This window comes from Physella acuta, unplaced genomic scaffold, assembly GCF_028476545.2.
Source record: "Physella acuta isolate Inbredline_101_S28 unplaced genomic scaffold, ASM2847654v3 ptg001053l, whole genome shotgun sequence".
Taxonomy (NCBI): Eukaryota; Metazoa; Mollusca; class Gastropoda; family Physidae; genus Physella; species Physella acuta.
In genome coordinates this window covers 86243-108973 of record NW_026732570.1, presented here as the reverse complement: position 1 = coordinate 108973, position 22731 = coordinate 86243, and the positions used below count along the sequence as shown (strand labels likewise).

General features: G+C 37.2%; 2 protein-coding genes across 2 annotated transcripts; one reads left to right on the top strand and one right to left on the bottom strand.

Annotated features, from left to right (window-relative positions):
• The first annotated feature begins 94 nt into the window (after nt 1–94).
• Nucleotides 95–7889, top strand: LOC131955080 (nucleoporin Nup43-like). Its single transcript, XM_059319034.1, has 8 exons — nt 95–269; nt 4079–4213; nt 4359–4436; nt 6079–6247; nt 6531–6666; nt 6849–7000; nt 7191–7319; nt 7608–7889. Exons 1-8 carry the CDS (start codon nt 150–152, stop codon nt 7802–7804), a joined length of 1116 nt encoding a protein of 371 aa, XP_059175017.1. The 5' UTR covers nt 95–149; the 3' UTR covers nt 7805–7889.
• Nucleotides 7890–8700: 811 nt separating this feature from the next.
• On the bottom strand, nt 8701–21493 carry LOC131955085 (alpha-adducin-like). The gene is made up of 8 exons (XM_059319043.1): nt 21313–21493; nt 14656–14758; nt 14107–14255; nt 13493–13726; nt 12875–13018; nt 12410–12508; nt 11450–11620; nt 8701–10072 (listed from the first exon to the last, which is right to left on the bottom strand). Exons 2-8 carry the CDS (start codon nt 14705–14707, stop codon nt 10016–10018), a joined length of 906 nt encoding a protein of 301 aa, XP_059175026.1. The 5' UTR covers nt 14708–14758; nt 21313–21493; the 3' UTR covers nt 8701–10015.
• Nucleotides 21494–22731: the final 1238 nt, after the last annotated feature.

Below are 22731 nucleotides of genomic sequence, written 5' to 3'. Positions count from 1 at the left end.
GCTTTCTCTTTTTGCAAGAATTAAAATTTAAAATAGTAATTAAATTATTTTAAATAAAAATTCGATACTATTTACAGCATTTCCTGTCTGGAAAACCGAAAGTAGCTAAGCCGAGGTGCCGCCAGAACTTGACTTCGAAATAGTAAAAAATGACTGATTTTATCGTAAAATTTGTTTCCAAGAAAATTAGTAAAATCAGATGGCGGCCTAAAGCAGATGTAAAATCATCTCCATCTACTACATTTACAACTGGGAGTTGGGATGACGAGGTAAAGTTGCTTGTTTTAGTAGTAGTAGTGTAGCCGGCAGAAGTTCGGGTACGTGTAGTAAAGTGGGTAATCTATCGTTTTAGGTACGTAAAATCGCCCGCGACTAGTAATGTGAAAGACAGGTGACTCCTTGAATTTTAATAATTATTTCACATTTTGAGGAGGATTTATGTTTTGAAAAATACAAAAATGATTCCTTGTTTCATTTATGTACCTGTTTTTAAACAACTGAATTAAAACTTTTCAGTAATAAATGTAAATGAAGACTAGCGATGTTTCCAACAGATGCAACCATGCTCATTTACTATAGCAGCCATCTTATTTAAGTTCTGTTTTTCCAAACTTATAGCGGAATATAGCGCGAGATTCAGGGGAAGGCAACTCTATTTTACAAATGGCTGCTGTTTATACAGGAAATCTTGCTCGCAGACACTGCTGTTTAAAGTTAATTTTTGGCCTATATTGATATAATTAGCCATTGATTTAGGTTTATTATTCATTTATCTATAATATTTGACACAAACATATCACAATATACTTCTATTAAAGCCTTGACAGTGAGGTAACTTTTTCGCACATTTCTAGCCGCGGGCGATTTTACTTACCCAAAACGATAGATTACCGTAAAGTGTAGTCAAGTGTAGTGTTATACATTACAAACAATATACTCAGTACTGTACACTACATAGTACATACACCAACACCGGTATCGCCTTTTTTGGCCGTTTACTCAAATTTTACTTTTGTCTTTAGCCCAGTCTTCAGCTGCTCTTGTTGGTTGTGGCTTTCACTTTCAACCTATTCAAGTTTGGGTGTGGGGAAATTGCGAAATGGCGAGGCGGGAAAATGCGAGAAGGGCGCGAAAACTGTCGGTCACGTGACTTTTTGTCTCGCATTTTACCACAACCCGATACTTACGCTGGGTGGTGTTGAAATGCGAAGATTTCTGCGAAAAATTTACCGCACCCGATTTTCAGCTGTATTTGGTCCAGACTTCAAAGACGTTTCGTTTACATTGTTAAAAAGTCTGATTTTTCCGTCGCTATACATACTGATGATTTGTCAACTCCCCCATCTTTTGTGTCGACTTAGAACACCACCTTGTTCGAAACCGACGGAAGTACCGCCGACGATAGATCAACTTCTTTCTTTTGTGTGGAACGCCGAGGCCGCCTGATTTATCGTCTTTGAAGATCACCGTGCCCGAATCCGCTGCCGACGCAAACATATTTTGTATTGTTGCATAGAAATGTGTGATGAGGCGGGGGGGGGGGGGGGGGGGGGTTATATGTTGTGATGTCACACTATAAAAAAGCAATGTTAGAAAAAGAATTTTAGACGTTATTTCGCGTTTTAGAAAACTGTTTTAATAAATTGTAATGGGAATTGATTAAAATACTCTATTTTGACAGAGTTCAGACAAGATTTTGGAAAAATATCGATGTTTTTAAAAAAAAATTCAACTGCAATTTTGAAGGGGGTGGGGTTGTAGGCTGAGGTGTGACGTCATTTTAGTGGGAGGGGTGTCTGGATTTTTGTGAAAATGTGTGACGGAGGGGAGGGGGGGGGGTAAAAATCGTCAAAAAAGCGTGACGTCATTTATGAATGACCCCTTTTAGCTATTAAATGGTAGTTTTGTCGACAGCGGACTTTATTGAGATTATCTACAAACGCACATTTTTTTTTGTCATTCTGTTCATATTCGTGTTCTGTGTTAGCACAGTATAAATGGGAGTCTAATGAACTGGGTTGGATGTACTATGTGTGAAAGATGGTGTAACGAGGTGTGTTTGAGTAATGCTAGGACTGTTTCAAAAGATTTTATTTGTAAATTCTGTTTGTAATTAAAATTACTTAATAAAAAATAAATAACATTTTTTTTAGAATTGTTTATATTTCTACACTTTTTGCAAGTACAACAATCTATGAATACATGTTACAGAATATATCTGTAAAAACATGAGCGGGCTAGATTTTTAAAATTAATGTCGACTGAGACGGGATTTTCCTCTCGCTAACGAGAGCGGGCGATGACAGTAGCACAGCAACGATGTTAGGATTTTTTAATAGATAGATCTAGATATAGATCTATCTATCTTCTTAGTATCTATCTATATATATATATATAATAAAATCTAGATAAAAAATAACAACATACAACACTCATGTTAAAGGGTATGGCTACATGCTTGTTTGTTTTAAAACAACAAAAAAATTAAAATAAATAAAGATGAAAAAAGTATGATAAAAAACTTTTTTTTGCAAAAGGTGTCTCGCTATTTTCCCATTGATTCCGCTGGTATGTCTCGCATTACCTTCTCGCATTTTCCCGCCTCGCCATTTCGCTTTTCGCGTCTCGCAATTTCCCAACACCCTTCAAGTTCCATGGTGGTCAGGCACTGACAATTATGGGGGAATTTTTATACCAGTGTCCGATAACAGAAGGGGTGTGTTAGTTACGTTAGGTTACTGGTTGTAGTGGTAGTTAACTAAAACACACACATTGCTGGCTAATGTCAATGCTAACCCTGTCCCTAACCCCAACCCTAGTCCAATCATACGCCTAACCCTAATTTTAACCATGAAATTCTACAAACAACCCAACACACCTATTTTATGGAAGAGTCTATTATCGGACATCGGTATCTAAAAAAGTAAAATCATCCATCTTTCTTTCAGGCATCTCTTCTTTGGGGAGATGGGGGTGGGAGGGCGCCCCGGGCTAAATTCAAAATAGAAAAGATATCTAGATCTAATTTATAATTTATAGCTACCATAGAAAAATAATATCCCTACTATATAGTACTACATACTTTAAACAGTTCCCCCCACTCTCAGATATTTCAAGTTACTATTAATTAATTGCTTTAAACTGCATAATTAAGCATTTAAGGAGCAGATATGAACATAAACTTAAACTTCTTCTTATTAAAACATAATAATAATAATAAAAAATCATGAAATTTGGGGTGGAATAATTGTGTGCTATTTTTCAGTCACTTCATAAACTATGATAAACTGTTTACTCCGGAGTGCTAAAAGGTTAATTAAATGACTGAAGATATAGTTGTTCGATAACTTACTATTCCAAAAATAGGTTGTTAGTAATATTGTAATCTCGGCTAGTTTTAATAATTAGAAATTAGGGTGAGGCGTATGATAGGACTAGGGTTGGGGTTAGGGTTACAGATAGAGTTAGCATTGACATTTGCAAATCATGGGTGTATTTTAATTAACTATCAGTAACCTAACACCCCTTTTTTAAGAAGATTATAATATCGGACTCTGGTACTGGTATAAGAAATCCCCAGTTAATTTTGTTACATTACAATTTGTAGACATGTAGTACACTACAGCAACTTATTGGTAGTAACTTGTGTGTGTGTGTGAATAATTTATCCTATTCCTTGTTGATTGACTATTTCTAAATAGGCTGCTCTGTTCCACACTTTTATACTTATACACAACCTACACACATAATGATTTGAAAATCACTTTTTTTTTACATTTTTAAAGTTAAGAAATACCCTGGTTGTAAAATAAGTAGGCCTAAACTACATAAATCATAAAATAAAAAGGCCCTATAGGTGCATAGTTTGATAGATCTAAAAGTGTACTTCATGTAATGGCAGCCTTAGTAGTTCTGTGTCAGAGTTATTACTACTGGCTTTGCTACCTCACCCCACTGGTATTCATAAGCTACTGTATTTCCTGCTGAAAAATCAGGAAAATAATCAATCATACAAAAATATGCTGCTTAATGACTAATGAATTATATACTTACTTTAATGAAATTTATATTATTTTAGCAAAATACAGTCTGTGTATGGCAAATACGTGACAAAATAGCATCAGAGGAGATGGAGGAGGACGCCATAGCCTTAGAACATGAGCCTCAGAAAGTCTTTGAGATGGCTCACTCTGGTGATGTGCTAGACTTACAGGTGAGACTTGTACTTATACAAATGTTTAGATAATTTTCTTTTGAGTAACCACACAGACATAGCTAAAAATTCATTTTTATTCTGTTTACATTTTGATTTTATATTTATAAAAGCTGTATGACTAAGCTACTTGTTTTTATTACAGTACGTATCGAGTGATATATTCGCTGTGGCATCATCTTTAGGGAATGTTGCTCTAATGAAACATAGACCTAATTCAGAAGTAAGTATTGATTGTTTATATCACAGTACAGTTATTTAACCCTTTGAGCCCTGGCCTCCCTGGCCTAGTTTCTCCCATTTCCTGAGCTCCCAGGGCCAAACCGATTTTCACTTATCTGCTTCTAACTTTGCCTATAACTTTTGAACCGTTTGAGGTAATCAAGCCAAATTTGGTATCCAGACTCAGGATCAAACCCCAAAGCAGAAAGATTCTGAAATTCTTTATTTGTTTACAATATATGAACAGAACAATGTATATAAATCGAACACATAATTATTGTTTTGATAGAACATAGAAGAAACAAATTTACATTTAGTAATTGTTTTGTTATTATTGATACCTGGCCATACTAGTTCATCGCCAGAAGTCCACTTTTGTGTGATAACTTTCAAAACAGTTATCACTGCCTGACCCGATGCAAAGAAAAACTTCGCATGTTTTGCACCAGTAAACAGTTGTTTTTTTTTTTGTTTCGGCAAGTCTTTGTCCTTGGCACCACGTGCATCATAACGTACTTGAACAGTTTCATTGTCACTGTCAATTTCAATGTCACTGAGTTCAGTCTCAAATTCAACGTCACTATCATAATATAGACCAGGAATATTATCTTCTTCATCAGAATCAATAAGTAGTTGTATTGCCTGAGATGCAGTTATTCTACTTCTTTTGTTGATATTTCGGTCTTTTGCTTCATCTTTTGCACCAACTTTATGTGCTGAAGTCGATAGCCGTGGCTCAACTTTTCGTTTCGGCGGCATTGCTACGAAATGTAAACACTTTCACTTTTCCTAAAACCTATTTTTAGAATCATAATCACGCACTAAAAAGACATTTGTGCAGTTTTAGTCAGTCTTCCGCTAATTATATTTAATTAGACGGTATATCAGCCGCTAGGAATATGACGCTAGATCATCGGGCCGGAAAACCGGCTTTTCGGACATATATGCCTAATGTTGAAGCCGGTTTACCGGCCTGGCGGGCTCAAAGGGTTAAAGAGTAATATTTTTTTCTAAATATTATCATTTAGTTATTACACAAGCACATGTAGATTGTGGTTTGTGATATTTTCTTGAAACCTTGAGAGTAGGAATTGGGCTTGTTTTGTTTAAACTTAGTACTTTCCTAGTTGCCATCATTTACTTCATATTTATTGCTGAGTGATGGAGTAAAATAAATAATTCTAGGTGGCCTAAATTTTTGTATGACAGCTGTCAAATGCAATTTATTTATACACAACTAATATTACATTTCTTCTTTGTTTTTTATTGTAATGTTGGTCGAGATTTCCTTCAACACAATTAAGTATGATAGCCATATAGGCAGTTGACTCTGATTCCTGCTTGCTTTTCTGTGCGTCCAAGAGCAAACTTCTAGGCAGCAGTTGTTTGATTTTGGAGCTTTCTCTCCTAGATGGGTTGCTGTACCCAGCTATCAAGCCACATCTGCCAGTGTGTTATAACTCAGGACTTTTCTGTTTAGCATTTCTGACCCGGGCCTTGCTGACTTCATTATCACACTTAAACACTTGATGGCGACTTAGTAGGAAAATAACTTCAAGTTTTTTCAATTTTTTCCATTACTCAAGGACTCTTGTAACAATAAATTTTACCCTGACCAAAATTTTTGTTTTCCTGTTTCACAGACACTGACCAACGTTTACTCCTGGGACAAACAGCACCACTTTAGAACCAGTGACAACTGTCCGTGTACGTGTCTGGCTACCAGAGGGGACGACTGGATCGCCAGTGGGGGAGAAGACGGGCGTGTTGTTATTTCAGCCGTTGGTCAGCGCCAGCCAATTCAGACCATAGGTAATTATTTGCTATGTGAATCTTGGGCATCACTAAGTCCAACAAGCTCTATTGAGGTACCCTGATAGGAATCTCAGAAAATGGAAGGCTGGTCAGAATATTAACCACACATTTTTAATAATTGAAGTGGTCAGAGAAACAAATGATCACTTTTAAATTTGTCTTACTGACAGGCATCTCTTTTAGGTAGAAATCGAGTACAAGTTGTTTATTTAACTTAAATAGAATTCTTATTAACAATTGAGGTGTATTCACTTACTAAAGCATGATCATTTTAATCCAGAAAAGGCAGATAGTTGTACAATAAATGCCCTGACATTCCTGAAACAAACTGAAATACTTACTGTCAATTCCTTCGGACAACTGAAAACCTTTGATCTCAGGCAGGATTTAGACAAACAGTCGCAAATATTCTCTGTGTAAGTTTTTAACTTGTTTCTAGATCCTTTTTTAGTTTTAAATTTTAAGTAAACTTTAGAAAAGGCTTATAAATACCATTAATTTTATTATGTGATTTCCACACAGTTGTCTACAATTAAACATTGATTTAGTAAAAAAATATTTCCCAATTAATTTATCCTCTGGCATCGGTTTCTCCTAGCACTGAGAACCACACCCCCCTCCTGTGTTTGGACAAACACCCTGGTCAGGCTCACATTGTGGCCACTGGTGGGGAGGATGGGATGTTGACCATCTGGGACCTGCGGCAAGAAAAGTTTCCCATGACATTACTAGAGGCTCACACTGGGGCTAGTAAGTTCGTTTTTTAAAACTTTATGAAACATATTCAAGACATTCATATGCTTCATTAGTGTAATTTGAATGTCTGTTAAGACATGTTTTTATGAAGATCAAGATCTTTCTGGCAAACCTTCAGAAAAGTATGTACGTTACACATCATGTATGGAAGACCCTTTACTTTAATGCTTCTATCTGTTTTCAGTGTGGGAGGTCAAGTTCCACCCAAACAACCCCAACCACCTTTTCACCTGTTCAAATGACGGCTCACTGTGGCACTGGGATGGCTCATCTTTCTCAGCTGATTCAATTCCCAGCTACTTACCTGGCAAAGGTAAGGCTCTATTATCATGTCCCTGACAGACTTAATCTGAGAGTAGTTTTATTATTTAAATATACATGCAACAGTGGAATATATGATGAATGGGATGTTGTGTACTAATACTACAAGCTATAGTCAATACTAACCCAAGAATCTTTTACGTTTATCAATTATACAATTTAGTCAGAGAGAATTTATAGTTGGGTGACAAAGTATTTTTTATCACAAATGGTTTATTTTTCTGACATTTAGTTTTTTTAATTTCTGTGATTTATTGATATATTTTTTTTACTGCAACAGGTAAAGACATATCCAAAATGGCCGGAGTTATCAGCCCTTGGCTAAGTCTTGAAACCTCTAGACACAAGCTGGACATTGCATCTCTGCTGCCTAACAAATCTTTACCTGTGAATTCAATGGACATTGAGTCTAGCACACTGCTGTGTGGTACAGACAGTGAGACAGTTTACTCTATCAACCTGCCCATGTTGATGTAGTCTACACACTGGTTTATCCTGGTTCTCATTTTTTTTAAAGTCTTGTACAAAATGTTCATGTCTTTGTTGTTGTCAAATGCTGCTAATAAATGTCAATTTTTAAAAATGTTTCTTTATTTAATTTTTTGCTGTCTGAAACTATTAAACTGTATCAGATTTTCACCTGATTGGTGTGTGACCTAGATGTTTTGACTTGTAGAAAACACTATAGTAGAAACACTAGCCTAGAAAAAAAAAAGATAATTTTCTAAACTGGCTATTGCTCAACCTGTTCCCTTGTAATGCTATGCTCACTTTTTATCTTTGTTGACATGAGCTGAGCTCACAGTTTTAATCTAATAGTATCATCGCAGAATTTGCCAAATAAAACTAACGAGCCGGCCCGCGGCATAACATACGCCGCTATTTAGTTGTTTCTAATTTTCAATAATTCATAATTTGTGAATTTGACAGTACCAACGCTGACACTGAAAATATTTCTCTAAAACACTATAAGTAGCTCGTTAAGGACCATAACCCCCCCCTTTCCTTCCCCCTCCCCTTCCTCCCCCCCCCCCCCCCCCTACGTTTAAAATCGTTGGCTCTGCTTGTAAACATTTAGAGTGAACACAGCTCACTAAAACCATGTAGGGGTGGGGAGGTAGGGAGAGCGTTTGCAGCTTGTTTTCTAACGGCTCGAAGAGGAGAATTATATATATAGATTACAGTATTTATTGTTAAAACAACCTCAAAACTTACTAACAAAAAATTTTTTTTAAATCTTTGCCTTTTTCTGCTGAGACCTTAGGAAACAGTTTGCAAATCACACCTAAATATTGTCTAGAAAAATTATTCAGATCCCTAACAAAGAACCACAATGTATATAACAGGCCCACTTTAAGGATAAAGTAGTTTTGGAAAAATACGAGGGTTTAAACATTTTTGACATCAATTTATTTCCAGACTAGTAATTCATTAATCTTTAAAACAAGTTAATGATACATAGCAAATATAAATTAAAACAATCAAGGCAGTACTCACAAATACACCTGTATCATTTAGAGATTCATATTCAAGCTGAAATTGCTAACCATGAAAAGCAATAAAAAGTACAAGCAATAAATAACACGCATTCACAACTGGTGTTGGTTGTTGACTAGCACTTACCAGTTACATAACAGGCGCCATTTTTTTTTATCTAAGGGATCGCAAGAAAAACAAAAAGGAAATGTAAATTCTTTTTATCACAAATAAAATATCTTTTTTTTTCACCAAACCAACGGGAGTTATTGCAAATAAATGAAACAAATTATTCCTGCTCCTAAAACAAAACGGTAGGCACACACTAAATAAGGCTTATTGAATGTTTAGACAATGAATGAGTTTCCAGTATTTTTGTGCTAGTTAAAGAAGTTTCCTGACACATACATTGTATTTGTACAAAGCTCTTCCAGATTAATACAAGACAATGACAAGCAAAAGGTTGTTTTTTACACTTATAAGAAGGTCTGAATAGATCCTTTTGTGCTTTAAAATCTCATGCAGTTTTCAAGTTTTAAAAATTAACATTAATCTTTTTTCCTGTTCTGATGAAGAAAAACTATTTAAAATCTCATAATGAAATTTTAATAAAAATACCTTTTTATAAAAAAAATTAAGGTTTCCAAATAAACTTATTTTTAGATAGAATAATACAAAATGTTAAAAAAAGAAAACACTTCTTTTTTTTTCAATAGTCTTTGTTTAAATAAAAAAGTTAACCCAATTAGGTTTGAGTTTATGTGACATAATCCAACCAAGGATTATCTGTCAACTCCACAGGATCACTAAAAAAGTATAACAATGACAAGAAAAATTGACAATCTACAAAAAATGCATTTTGTATCACAAAAATTCTGTGAAATTTTAAAAAGAATATGTACACCATTTAAAAAAAAAACTTTTTTTAAAAATGTTGACTCAAAAAGTTTATGACAGTATGTTAAAATATCAAGTGCTTGGAAATTCCTCATAAAAACAGTAAACAAACATTTCCAAGGGAATGGTATTAGGCAGTTTACAATAAAAAATACTTTTCCACAATGAAAACATTGAAAATGTCACAGGATCAGAAGTTACAAAAAAACAGCATACAGCTAATATTTATAATCATGAACCATTTTATCTTATAAAAAATGTATACTTCCATTTAAACTTGTGTTAAGCCTTCATCTTCATTTGACGTATCCATTGTTATTCTTGTTTCTTTACTACCGGCATCAATTTGTAATCATATCCTGTCCTGTAGCCCTGTATATCAAACCAACTTTGTTAATACTTTGTTGTCATATAACAGGTAGTGTTAGTATCTGTTACTTAAATAGCCACAAGACATAATGTAACAGTATCATCACAAATTCAAGGCAATGATACAATGGTACAGTGTGGTAAAAGACTAGACAAAAAAAAACAATGACAAAAATTTCGACATAGCTCACAAGTGGAAACACATTTTGTCTAAATGCCACGAAATCCAAATGAAAAGACACATTTGACAGCGACCATTTTTATTAATAATTTGTTACATTAATCTTCACATAATATAACCAGTGCAAAATGTATATCCCCTATATTAAAAATGTTGTTCATAGACATCCTGCCCCTTTATCCTACACAGGGGGTCGGCGTGGTCGAGTTGGTAAAGTTCATGGTTGCTAAACCGAAAAGTCTCGAGTTCGAACCCTCGGGCAGATGAGGCTCGTTAGCTGGGGACAGCCACTCTTCTAGGAGAGACAACTCTAAAATCAAACAACTGCTGCCTTGTAGTTTGTTCTTGGTTGGACAAAGGCTATGGAAGCAAATCCAAAAAGAAAGCAGGCTGAAATCGGAGTCAATGGCCTCAATGGCGCATAACCAGTTGACACGTAACGCTTAATGGTGTTGGAGGCGTGGTCGAGTCGGCAAAAAGCTCATGGTTGATAAATTCGAACAAAGTCTCGAGTTCAAACCCACTGGCAGATAAATCTCGATTCCCTTCAACACTAATAATTAAGAACGAAGAAGAAGAAGAAGATCCTACACATAGCTACATGATTTTTGTTAGCATAAGCTAATTGAGTATCCTGTTTACTATATTATAATAATATTATACTAAACAGAATTTTTACTCTTCCTTCTTAAATAATAACTTTTAATGACAATTTTTAATACTGTCTTAAATTATGTTGTTCACATATTTAATAACTATCCCTTAATTAATTGAGGAACTATCTAGGTTTTCTAAATCAATCCATTTTATATTTGGTCTTTGAGACATTATATTAGTTTACTTATTGTTTTGAGGATTAAATGTCCTACTTTTCTAGAGTTTTAAATGTTTCCTTATATCCCAAGGGGTAGTAATAAGATAAAGTGAGAAAGGAAGATCAGATAAAACAGATAATTGATAAGCTCCTGTTTATTTCATTGTAAAGGTAATAGCTAGTTTAGAGCTCTCTTTTCACTAATAAACTGCAATGTAATCAACCACATGAAATAAAATAGGAAATTTCTCCTGGTTTTACAAGGTGGATATTGGACATTTTAAAGAAATTTCACTGTCAAAGTGGAAAATATAAGCTTCAAGTGTAAAATTTGTAGCGTTCTTGCAAGGCTTTGCTGAATCAAATGCTTAAAATGAATATTTACCAGCCTGTCCATTGTTCTCATTAAGGCTTCAAACTCAATCTCTCCTTTTTTCCACACGACGCCAGACCTGTCTGCACCGGTTTTCTCTTTGTTGCCAGAGGACTGTGCTTTAACTTGTGCCTCGTCAGAGGGGAGGACAATATTCTTCAGACCTACAGATATTGCTCTCACCTGCAGAAAACAAATATATTGTGTTTAATACATTCAGGGAAGTGTTTTGTTGGATGGACATGATAGGTAATTGGACAGATGAGTTCGTCTGTAACATTTCAGTTACTTAAGACAAGGGGACGGAGTGGTCTAGCGGTAGAGAGCTGGACTGCTAACCCGTAAGTCTCGAGTTCAAATCCGGGTTCAAGTCAGTAGACCGTCCCTGAGTCCACCCAACTCTGATGGGTACCTAACTCATGTTAGGGAAAGTAAAGGCGGCTGGGCATAGTGCTGACCATACTATCTCTTCATATGTCGAGGTCACAGATCGTCAAGTTTGAAAATGGAACTTTACTTTTTTTTTACTTAAGACAGTTACTCTATCCAGCTGAGTGATTTCATGAGCATCGGTTAGACGAGGTTGAAATCAAACTTTTAACTTGACCACACATCCCCTTGTTTGAATTGATAAATGAGGGGCTTTTTTTTTAATTGTGTTAAAATTCAGTTCTCTTTCATACTAGATCTAAGAATGTTGAAACAATCAAGCTAAAAAGAGAAAAATATACCGCTATGAAAATAATAATCTCTAAATTTAAACCTAATGACAGATTTTATAGTGTAAGAAACTGCAGATTTTGCAGGAAAGAATTTTATAAAAATCTCCAAGAACAATCTTCACTTTACAGCTATATTATAAACAAAAAGAGCATCACATATACAAACTCAGTCCCTGCATACAAGTGTATTATATTAAAACATGAAACTCACAATCGAATATACATGAAACAAAAAATGACTTGCAATTACCTGGGCTTCACATGCTGCCATGAAGTTGAATGTTAAATAAAAAGCCTCCTCTATAGTCTCCCCACACACAGCAATGCCATGATTGTGTAGAACCATAATCTAGAACAGATGGAAACACGATTTTAGTCATTCGTCTACTTTATCTGCATCCAAATATTAATGTTTTAAATATATTTCTATTAAATATAAAATAGATTACTGAAATAAAATGTAAAATAGTTTTTTAAAAATTAATTTCGTTTTTTTTACACTCGTAATTAATTTTATATTTGTTTTTCTCCCCTAATCTTAGATAATTCAAATTTATATGTTGTACATTTATTTTTAAACTAGAATTGATTTTAAAAACAAGTCTTTAGTGGACTTAATTCAGTTATTTTAAAATAAAAAAAAGTTATTAAAAAAATTACAAAAGTAATTATTATAAAACCTATTCAAAACTATAATAATATAAAAAATGGTTACCTTATTTTGAGGACCTAAGTCATTAGCTAAAACTTGTTTCTCATTTTCATCTATAAATATACCCTGGAAATCATGGTAACTGACATTGCCGCAGATCATTGATTCTTCAGACAAGGGAAGGAACCCACATTTCATGGCAGAAACCTGATCAATGTAAGTAATACATGAGTTACGTTTCCTTTGTGGATTTTCATCAAAATAATACACATAAGTGAAAATAAATTTTACTCTACTTAATTATTACAAGTACTATACTAAATGACAAAAAGAATAGGATTGAAGAGTTCTTATAAAAATTTCATTTTAAGGTTAATTTTTTTTGCTATATCACTTTTTTTTCCAGGGGGGGGAGGAGAGAGAAGGTAGATACAGCATAAAGCTTATATTTTTTCTATTTAAATTATATTTTTCTATCTAGTCCAGCAGGTTGCCTCCCAGATGAAATGACTGATAGAAATACTGGATAGGATAGGATTCAGTAATTTAAATATGGTCAGGGTTATGTTAAGAACTTAGGTGGTACATGCAAAGCAATAGCTGATATACATCTTGACCACAAATTATAAAAACTAAAGAGCATCATTCATTATGTAAGTAAAAAAAGGTCAGAATACTCACTGCAGTGGCTGCAGGTGTATGTATGTGGATGACACACTTGATGTCAGCCCTGGCTGCATGGATGGCTGAATGCAAGGTGAACCCCGCCCTGTTGAACCCAAACAGGGTTGACCCCTGGTCAATGACTTCACCTTTCAAGTCAACTTTGATTAGGGACGATGCAGTGACCTCGTGGTACAACATCCCGAATGGGTTTATTAAGAAATGTTCATGCCCACCTCCATCTATCCGTGCCTGGAATATTTTAACACTTAATTAAGTTAACTGTAAGCCTAATTTGTCAAATAAAAAATATCTGGATGTTTAAAATATATAAGTATTTGAACTTTAATACTTATTTTTTAGCATAGTAGTTTAAGTATGACTTTAATATTTATTTTTTAGCTTAGTAGTGTAAGTGTACCATGGCTATTGTTTAAATGTGATTAACGTTTTTTTATCGACCAATTGTTTAAATAAATAAAAATATTACCTATTGTAAGTATTACAAATTTAATTTTTTAATCTGTCTTAATTTTCATAAACATTTATGGTAAAGTATTCATTATCAGAATCATAATGAATGTAATCAACAATCAGTATGAGGCTAAAAAGTCAACCCAATGATAGCTTACACTTATATGGTTGAAGATTCCATGGGTCCAGCCACAAAGATCAACCAGCCTGTACAGGGAGGCTAGTTTACATCTCAGCAGCTTCTCACCATCAACAAACCTGGGGCTCTTTACACCTTTCAGGTCATTGACTGGGGTGACGGTGGACGCTGAAATTATCAGGTCATCTTTCATTAACTCTCATACACAGGCAGAAAATAAAATAACATTTTCCTTGACAAAAAATAATATTCACCAGTTTTTATTTTACTCTTCATATTTAGAAAATGATTGTTATAAAAAAAGCTAAGTACTCTTTCGGACATAATGTCCATAGAGCAGATAATATAGATTTCTGCAAATGATTAGCACTGTGTTTTTATACAGCTTGAGTTCAGGTACCTATAAGAGCTGGGAGAACTCAGGTAGTTTACATAAAAGAATCTGTCCCAGAAACTGAACTCAAGACTTTCAGATAAGCTAATATTAATATGCGTTCTACCTCTCTGCCGCACATCTTATGTTCACATTAATGGGTAAAAATGGTTCCATAAATTCTTAATAACTTACCTTTGATAAAATTTCCCAAACTGCTTTTAGGTGAAACCGCCGTCAAATCCATGATCTCCTATGTATTACTCTATGACTGTCTATCCTCAACTCAGACCAAAACCTGGGTAGAATAAGTGTTGTGTTAGTATGCATCGTCACACCGTAAATCGGAGTATGTCCCCCCTTGTTATCTCCCATGTGTGACCAACGCTATCAAACAGACCGTCCCTAATTAGAGCAGCGTTTATAATTGAGGTCTTTGACGCGGTGTAGAATGTAGACTACGCTCAATAAATGGCGAAGCTGTATCAGGGATTGTAAAACTAGCATTTATGTATTACTATTAGCATATTAAGAATAGTAGAAAAATCGTAAGCGCTGCCCTTGTTAATATTTTTTCTAATTGTCGTCGAGATAAAGAGACCGTCACTAGTGTGGAGGTGTGTAGCTACGCCTCTGTAATATCAACGCCAGCTATTGCAGCACAGCCCGTAATACACAGATCACTACACACTTGCATGCTGACAACTGATAAGACACAAGTGTCAACACTGTGCAGGTTCTACGGTCAAATCACATTTGGCTTGACACGCTAAAAATCCTTCCATTGAATGAACTAACCGGCGTGTCGAGAAAAAAAAATAAACACGATATTATGTCCTATAAAAGACCTCACCATTCTAGCATAAGTAGGGCTTATGCTGGGGTAATCATAAAGCCAAACCTCGTATGTTTGAAATGGTGGTGTTCTGAAACACAGGATGACTTTAATGACTTAACAACTGAGTGGTTGCGTGGCGCTGCGTGTAAGCCCTAGGGATGCATTGTAAATTCACGTTGGAGATGTGTCAGCTAATCGGCCACTTCCTCTATACGAATAATCCCTTTTTATATATCGAAACTAAGCTTGAGGAAGATTAATTTGACAGAATGCAAATCTAGCTTTTAAATGTGGAAGGTGCATCAAAACTTTTTTTTACACCTTTGCTCAGCCCAGGGATTGGTCAAACATTGTAGGCCTACGTGACACAGTCATTGTCCACTCCCCCACCCCATACCCTCTCCATCCTCACATTTCGAGAATATGAAAGATACATACATTTGGGAAAAAAAAACTAGACATGTGCTATAGCTTCATAATAGGTTTTATATACCATGTTGCCAATGATAGCCCAATATATTTTTTAGAAATGATAATATTGTTATAACAGGACCCTTCTCGCCATATGCTGCTGTTTTAAATTACTTAGCCAAACGTGTGTGCTTTAACGATTATGATACGGTATTCAGTTCTAAAGAATTCGATCTAACACAGCTGAAAATATGTGGCAGGCCTGCTTTTCCACCCCACCCCATCAACCACAATGCAGAGAATCGGCGATTTTACATTAACCGTAAATGAAACGCTAATTATACGTAACCTAGTGTAACGCTAATACTTAGCTTTAAAGTACGACGTTTTGTTAATTGCGCTTTGGTTTAAGTAAAAGTATATAGATCAATAACATAACTATAACTGTTAACCAACACTCATCTATAAACATAAAATAACCTAACAAATAAAACATACACTAATGAGTTCTTTAACCAAACAATACCTCATACTAAGAGAAAACATGAGATCTAGGTGGGTATAGATCATTGGTGGGAGAGGGGGAGAAGAGAACGTCGATGTAACACAACAAGTAAATCTTTACGACTTTAGTCTACACTTTCACGTCGATGTAACACAGCAAGTAAATCTTTACGACTTTAGTCTACACTTTCACGTCGATGTAACACAGCAAGTAAATCTTTACGACTTTAGTCTACACTTTCACAAAGTGACAGAATGACAGAATAATGACACTTGTCAATTACAGCTTAGGTGTAGAAAAAAAAACGACATTTCAGGTCGTATCGAAGTTATTTTTGTTTTTTGCTGATAATGCTACTCTAGCCTAGGCCCAGCATAACTTCAACAGCAGTACCCAGTGGCGTAGGCGGGGGGGGGGGGGGTTAGGGGGGTTAGGGGGGTCATAAACCCCCCCCCCCCCATAGACCCCTCGGTATAGATATATAAAGTATGAGGGGGGGTGTAAATCGAAAGTTTGAGAGGGGGGGTGCAAATCGAAAGTTTGTCCCCGGGTAAAAATTGGGACCCCCCCCTTGAGACGATCCTGGCTACGCCACTAGCAGTACCTAAAAGTAAACAAGGAAACAAATCTCTGTTGCCATTTCAAAGGTGAAAATATATACATACAGATTTTGGAAACAATATTTTATACGCGAACTATCAATTCTGAATATCGCCAATTTCGACGTATGAAAGCTAGTTAAATAAACATGCCTAAAAAGCGCACATCTTTCCCTAACACTACCCAGTCATACTAAGCCACCCACCCCTCCTTTCCTTCAGATGACCACCTCACGATATAGCTCAATTATTTTGATTTAGTAGAACGATTAGCAGGCATGTGTCGCTCATTAAGACGCATGTTGACAGGTAAGCGCGTGTTGTTAGTCGCTGAGGATCTAACCTTCAATTAGCCTGACTGGTGTACAAAAATAAATAAATAAACACCGCTCTTGTTTAAAGCACTCTGTATCACAAACTGAATGTAAACTGCATTGGGAGGGTCATTTATAACAGACGCCACTATCTCCCAGGGTCGGAAGGGGGGGGGTGGCTTTTGAATTTTATGGGAGAAGGGGGGAAAGGAGAAATTAGACGTGTAAAGATTTTTTAGACGTCTCTTCGCCCTCCCACCCCATCCCGGAGCACGTACAATTTTTATAGAAAATATATACTTCAACCATTGTCCACCCCCCCACCCCCCGTACACACACGGAAATCAAAGAGCCCCCCCCCCCCCCCCCCGAGGAAAACACCTGAAAGATGAACACTGCTCTCGTGGCATGCTGTTTGTTTCTCTTTGTTGTTTTGTTGTGACTACGGGTGTTGTACGTGGGGAGTTATTGGTAGGAGGCTGGTGAGTAAGGGGAAGAGTGACTGGGGGGAAGGGGGGGGGGAGATATTGGCTAAAATTTCGTTGATTCAATTATGTACGGACTGTTGCTCCGTGTCTGTAGGGATTTACTCTCTCGTTTTATGATATGAAAACGTTTCTGTTGCCATGTTCTTAAAGCAGTGATGGCATGGATGGTGTGTGTATTATATTTAAATGGAGTGTCGTCTGGTAGAAATTAACCCCCCCCACCACCACCACCACCACCACCACACCCACACACATCATCTCCCATTGCAATGACCGTCACACCCCCATTTGACATTTAGCTTCAATTTTTTTTATTTCTAAAACTAACAGCGAAAAAAAAAAACTACAATCTATCTCATACAAGTTTTAATTAGCCATTTTTATTTCTGTTAGCCTGTTACGATCGCCTAAAATATAGATGCTTGAAATTTAATATAGTTAACCACAGCACTAACTAGTATAGAGTTACGGCAAGTGAAAATGTAACCGACGTCCATGTTTGCATATAATAGTCGCGAATCATTCCTGTCAAATTTAGACCGGCATTTACCCAGAGTAAAGTGAAAGGTCACAGTCTGTTGACACGACCAGTCCAGTGAGTAGCCAAAATAGGGTACATCGGTATGTTTACATACTCGGGGGCGTCACCGTAGGTGCTGTGTGGGTATGTTTTTACGAATATATAAATACATGTGAGGGGGGATGGTTGACGGGGGGGGGGGGTCGTGGTTGGGTGAGTGGGGTGAGACAGTCAGACAGACAGACAGACAGACAGACAGACAGACAGACAGACAGACAGACAGACAGACAGACAGACAGACAGACAGACAGGCAGGCAGGCAGGCAGGCAGACAAGGCAGGCAGACAAGGCAGGCAGGCAGGCAGGCAGGCAGGCAGACAGACAGACAGACAGACAGACAGACAGACAGACAGACAGACAGACAGACAGACAGACAGACAGACAGACAGACAGACAGACAGACAGACAGACAGACAGACAGACAGACAGACAGACAGACAGACAGACAGACAGACAGACAGATATAAATTATAAAAGCATTAACATTGTCCTGACACATAATTGATAGTTACGCCCACGCTCCCTTGCTGTACTAACTAAAATTAGCAGGCTAATATTACGAAACCTAGAACGTGTTACATTTTTGTTCTTGAACCTCCATCTCTTTAAACAGCAGCGGTCCTTTCTTTTATGTGGTAACAGAAATAAATTACTAGTAGCGAAAATGTCACAGATTTTAACAATGAGCTCAGGTCTAAAGCAATGGCCGCCTGACACCTTATAATAGTAAAGTACAACAACGACGCTACTTAATAAATCACCCGATTATTTCCTCTCAAACAGCAAAGCAATTCCCGACCTCCGCACCCCCACCCCGTCCCCCATCACCCTTCCCTCATCCATGACACATACACACGAGTCATCAGCGCCGGAGAAAGCTGGTTACATTTTTTTTGTCCTCATTCCTCTCGTTCGTGAGTTCACTCGCATGCACCACACACGTAACAGCGGGCCAAATCGATCATCGATGGCCAGAAATTGATCAGGGCTGCACCGAGTGCGTTCGTAATTTATTTAAAAAGAGCACGAACGTGGAGTAACACTGTCGGGATGCAGGGTTTCTTTCAGACTTTCTTTCTCCTGGGGAGTAGGAGGGGGGGGGGGGGAGTTGAAACTTTAAAGAGGGCGGACTAAATTTTCCATGAGGGGGTGGACACTAGCAAAGGTTTATATTTTATTTTATATATAAATTGTTTCGTTCGGGGGGGAGGGGGGATGTACTGAAAGAAACTATCAGGATGGGTGGGGTAAAATGAGGGAGCCTTGTTTCACCTCTTTGTAACAGAATAATGTTAAATGGTACAGAAAATTCGAAACATAGATACGACTATATTTCTTTACGGTGGCAATCCGCAGTCTAGGGCTATGGCTAGGGTTCGATTAGTCAGAGGGCAAGATTACAGGTTACTACAGTATAGGCTGATATCAAATGGTGTTTATTGTGTGTATAGTGTGTTTGTGTTTGTCGTGTTTGTGTGTCAATATTTGCGCGTGTAACTGTTTATTCGTGAGTAAATATTGTGCGTATTAGTTTGTGGGCATGGTTGCATGCATCATTGTATATGAGCGTGCATGCGTTTGCGTGTGTGTTTATGTGCGTTTGTGTGTATTTGTTTGGGTGTGCGCGTGTGTTTGTGTCTGTGCGTACGTGTGTGTGTATTGACCTACACAGGAAAGCACCCGTTCAACGCGTACGTGTTAACCATATCAACCCAACGCTAATTGCAATATCCATTACACTTCATTACACAGAGAAAAAATAAGAACACAATCAATGCGAAACCTGAGGTATTATGTCGAGCATGCCACAGGGATACTGGCTCAACCCTCGTAACTATGTCACGGTCGCTCGCGTGGACAGAGAGAGAGAGAGAGAGAGAGAGAGAGTGCTATGCGGCCACAATACACACGGGTCAGGGGGGGGGGGGGGGCAAGGAAATGTTTTAGCAATGGTGACCTCATGGTGAATGTTGAATAATTTTAGCGCGGACACAAACATGGACAGAATGGGGATGGCGTCGTTTATGCAAGGGTCAGGGGGGGGGGGGGGGGGGAAAGAGTTTCTTCCAGGCATCTCTTCGGGGGGGGGGGGGGAGTCTACCGCCCCCCCCCCCCGAACGAGATGGATTTTATATAGTAAACAAACACTTTTACTAGTGTCCGCCCCCGCGAAAAATGTTGACCCCCCCCCCCCCCCCGAAAATTTCACGGTCCCCCCCCCCCCGGAGAAAAAAAGTCTGGAAGAAACACTGGGGGGGGGGGGGCATAATGCTGTAGACTCCTAGACAGAAACATAGGGACAGAAAACAGTGAGTAAACTATGAGAGTCTAGGCGCAATAAATAGATCTAGATCTAATAACAGATTACTTTAGATCTCGAATCTAGATCTCTAGAAGAAAATGCATCTTACAAATAACTGTTACTTAGTTATTATTGGAACTAGATTCTAGATCTAGATTCTAAAATCTAGATTACAGTGTTTCCTTCAGAATTTTTTTCTCCGGGGGGGGGGGGGGGTGGCTCTTGAAATTTTCGGGGGGGGGGGGGAACTAAGATTTCCGGGGGGACAGACACTGTAAAGTGTAAAGAAGAGATGCCTGGAAGAAACAGTTTTTATATTATAAATATAAGCCAAGGTAAAAGGGTGGGGCGGTTGGGTGGGACCCTAAGCCCTAATGGAATGACATGCCTAAATACTAAATAATCTAGAATCAACTACTGGAGAATCTAGATTCTAAATCAGGTCTACTCTCTAGATCCTAGATTCTAGTATCTAGTAGAATGTAGATAGAATCTAGATTCTAGATTCTAGATCTAGATCAATTACGACTAGATCTAGATCTATATATTAGTAACAAGTACAAGCCATTTGCATGTCACCTGCAGTAGGCCTAGCCTTGTGTAAAGCGCTGTCCTCAATTGCCACACGGGCATGACCTGTCATGTAGAGGTCACATTGATGATAACACCATTGCTACAGACTACAAACAAGACTCCCCCGTCGTCGGCACGCACACTGTCGCACAGGTACTAAATTTTACACGCAGCTGGGCCTACACAAACACGACAATGACACACGGAAGGAAAGGAATCAAAAAGTCTATATTATATCTTACCTTCTGCCTCTACCGGTTAAAGTATAACCCCGCTGCTTTTACATAAATCCTTCAAATAGAAAAATAAACGTGTCCGGATTGTGTGTGCACTATCACTCACTTCAATCGCCTGATTCACTACACCGCCATTTTTTTATGTATCGACCGCCCTTGTCAGAGCTGTGTGTCGCTGGTGGTATCGTCCAGCTGAAATTATCGAACACAGCAGAAAGAAAAAATAATAATACTAGGCTTACTAAGGCGTGCTGTTAGTCAATAACGGAATGACATCACCGCATTTTATTAGTTGATGCATGCTTAGTATTAAAATTAATCAGTTAGTATTATTTAATTATATGTAAAGCTAACTGTGTCGTTAATAAAACAAACAATAGTAGATCTACTTTTTTATTTGGCATAGATCAAGCTAGATGAAGTAGTATAGGCCTAGAAGAAGATCTAGATCTAGTAGACTTTCCAGTTATATTATCAGCCTTAAGAGTGTCACTGATGGCTGGATGTTTTTTTTTCTGCAACTGTTTTAACTTGTGAGAAACGTAGACTAGTTTACGTTACAGGTTAATAAGTATTAAAGTATTAAAGTAAGTACGCCAAGGTCAGTGTAACTACACCAAACTATACTTCGCGAAAAAAAAATATTTCGATACTGCCCTACCGAAGCTACGAAATTTCTGTCACAAAATCAGTGGGTGGCCTGTCAAAATGTAAATGCTTCGTTCATCAAGTTGGCTATTAATCATAAAGATCTATGTAGTGAGACAGCCTGTGGTCTAAACTAGGCTATTCATTTACCAATCGAAGGGCTGTCAGGTAAAAAGAAAATTATAATAATGAATGAGCACAAAAAGAAAAGTCGAAGCTATTTTTATGAAGGTGCAAGTCACGGAGTAATGCGCGCGAAATATATTCAAACCTTCGAAGTTTAAATAATAATTTATTTATGTTAGTGGCCGTCCATAAATGACGTATAGGGGGGGGGGGGGTCGTATTTTTTACTTTCTCGTATTTAGGAAGTATAGAGAAAGTCTTGTAATCGTGCAAAAAAAGTCGAGATTTTTACAAATCTCGACGTTTTACACCTCACTGATACGGAAAAACATAATTTTGCAATCTTGTCCGTATGTCTGTGTGTCTGTCTGTGTGTGTGTGTGTGTGTCCGTGTGTAAACACGATTACTTGAGTACCGTTACAGCTAGGTTGATGAAATTTCATATATAAGTATTTTATCAAAATCGTAGATCCGTATCAACTTTTGAGCGATTTCCGATAACCGGAAGTGGTACTTTTCCTACTTTGAATTTTTCAAAAGCCTATAACTTGAGTACTATTTCAGATAGATAACTGAAGTTTCACATGTAAGTAAAAGATCTAATTCTCTATCTTCTGTTAAATTTTGAGTAATTTCCGTTGACCGGAAGT